Source organism: Gekko japonicus, unplaced genomic scaffold (assembly GCF_001447785.1).
Source record: "Gekko japonicus isolate JY-2015 unplaced genomic scaffold, Gekko_japonicus_V1.1 scaffold2374, whole genome shotgun sequence".
NCBI classification, from domain to species: Eukaryota; Metazoa; Chordata; class Lepidosauria; order Squamata; family Gekkonidae; genus Gekko; species Gekko japonicus.
Window position 1 is genome coordinate 206,427 of NW_015168116.1, and position 943 is coordinate 207,369.

The 943-nt window shown below is 65.6% G+C and overlaps 1 protein-coding gene across 1 annotated transcript in view; it reads right to left on the reverse strand.

The window, feature by feature from the left end:
- Positions 1–943, reverse strand: part of TAF6 (TATA-box binding protein associated factor 6) — a 6,944-nt gene that overhangs the window by 3,016 nt on the left and 2,985 nt on the right. Inside the window, 3 exon segments of the mRNA XM_015414868.1 lie at positions 25–207; positions 309–410; positions 919–943. The exon segment at positions 919–943 is cut by the window's right edge and continues 17 nt beyond it. Coding sequence (XP_015270354.1) covers positions 25–207; positions 309–410; positions 919–943 — 310 coding nt within the window.

The following is a 943-nucleotide window of genomic DNA, read 5'->3' on the forward strand; positions in this document are numbered from 1 at the left end:
CTGCCCCCCCCCTCCACCCCTCACCTTGGTGAAGGTTTTGGTGATTCGGGACTGGATGTTGTTGGTGGTGGTACTGAAGTTCTTGCAGATCTGGGCAATGAGGCGAGCGGCAAAATCGCGCAAGGCCCAGTGGTTGTCGACATCCGGCCGGAGGCACAGCTGCCGGCTCACGACGCAGGTCATCACCGCGGGAATCAGCTCGTGCAGCTGCAGCGGGGGAGGAAGAGAGCCAGCGCCTCAGCACCGCAGCCGCCACCCCCCCGGCCCCTCCCCTCCCCCCCCCAAACACCGGGCAAGGGGCTGCTCACGTATTTCTCCAGGTAGAGGGTGGGGTTGTCCATGAGAGCCTTCACCATCCGCATGAGGTAGATCAGGAGGGCCAAGTTGTTCTGCACCACGTTCACGCGCACCTGGGGGGGGAGGAACTCTTGGGCGGCTGGAGCCAGTGTGGGAGTCCACAGACAAGCGGCTGCCATCGATCCCTCCCGGGGCCGGCGGCACGAGGGGCCCTCTCCAGACAACCCCAGGTGGCCAGCCCACGGCGGCCTCCCAGCCCACAAAAGGAGGGCTGCCCTCTGATGAGAGTATGGCTGCTGGTCCCCCCCCCACCTGCAGTTGCACAGCTACCAAGGCAGGGACACAGCCCCCAGCAACCCCCCCCAAACACTGCGCGCAGCAGCTCCGACTCTCCCCCCCCCCGACTCTGGTAACTGCCTGCATCTGGCCACGGAGAGGCAGCGTGCCAGGAGAGAGCCGTGTGGGAGCAAACAGGCCGGCCTGGCAAGGGTGGCTCTCCCCCCTCCCCCCCCCGGCTTTTTGGCCAAGCTGAACCTCTGAGCCCCAGCAGAGACAGAAGGCCAATGGAGAGGCTCAGGGTGACCGACACCCCACCACCACCACCTTCCCAGCGCTTCTCACCCCTTCAGAGATGAAGGTGCTGAAC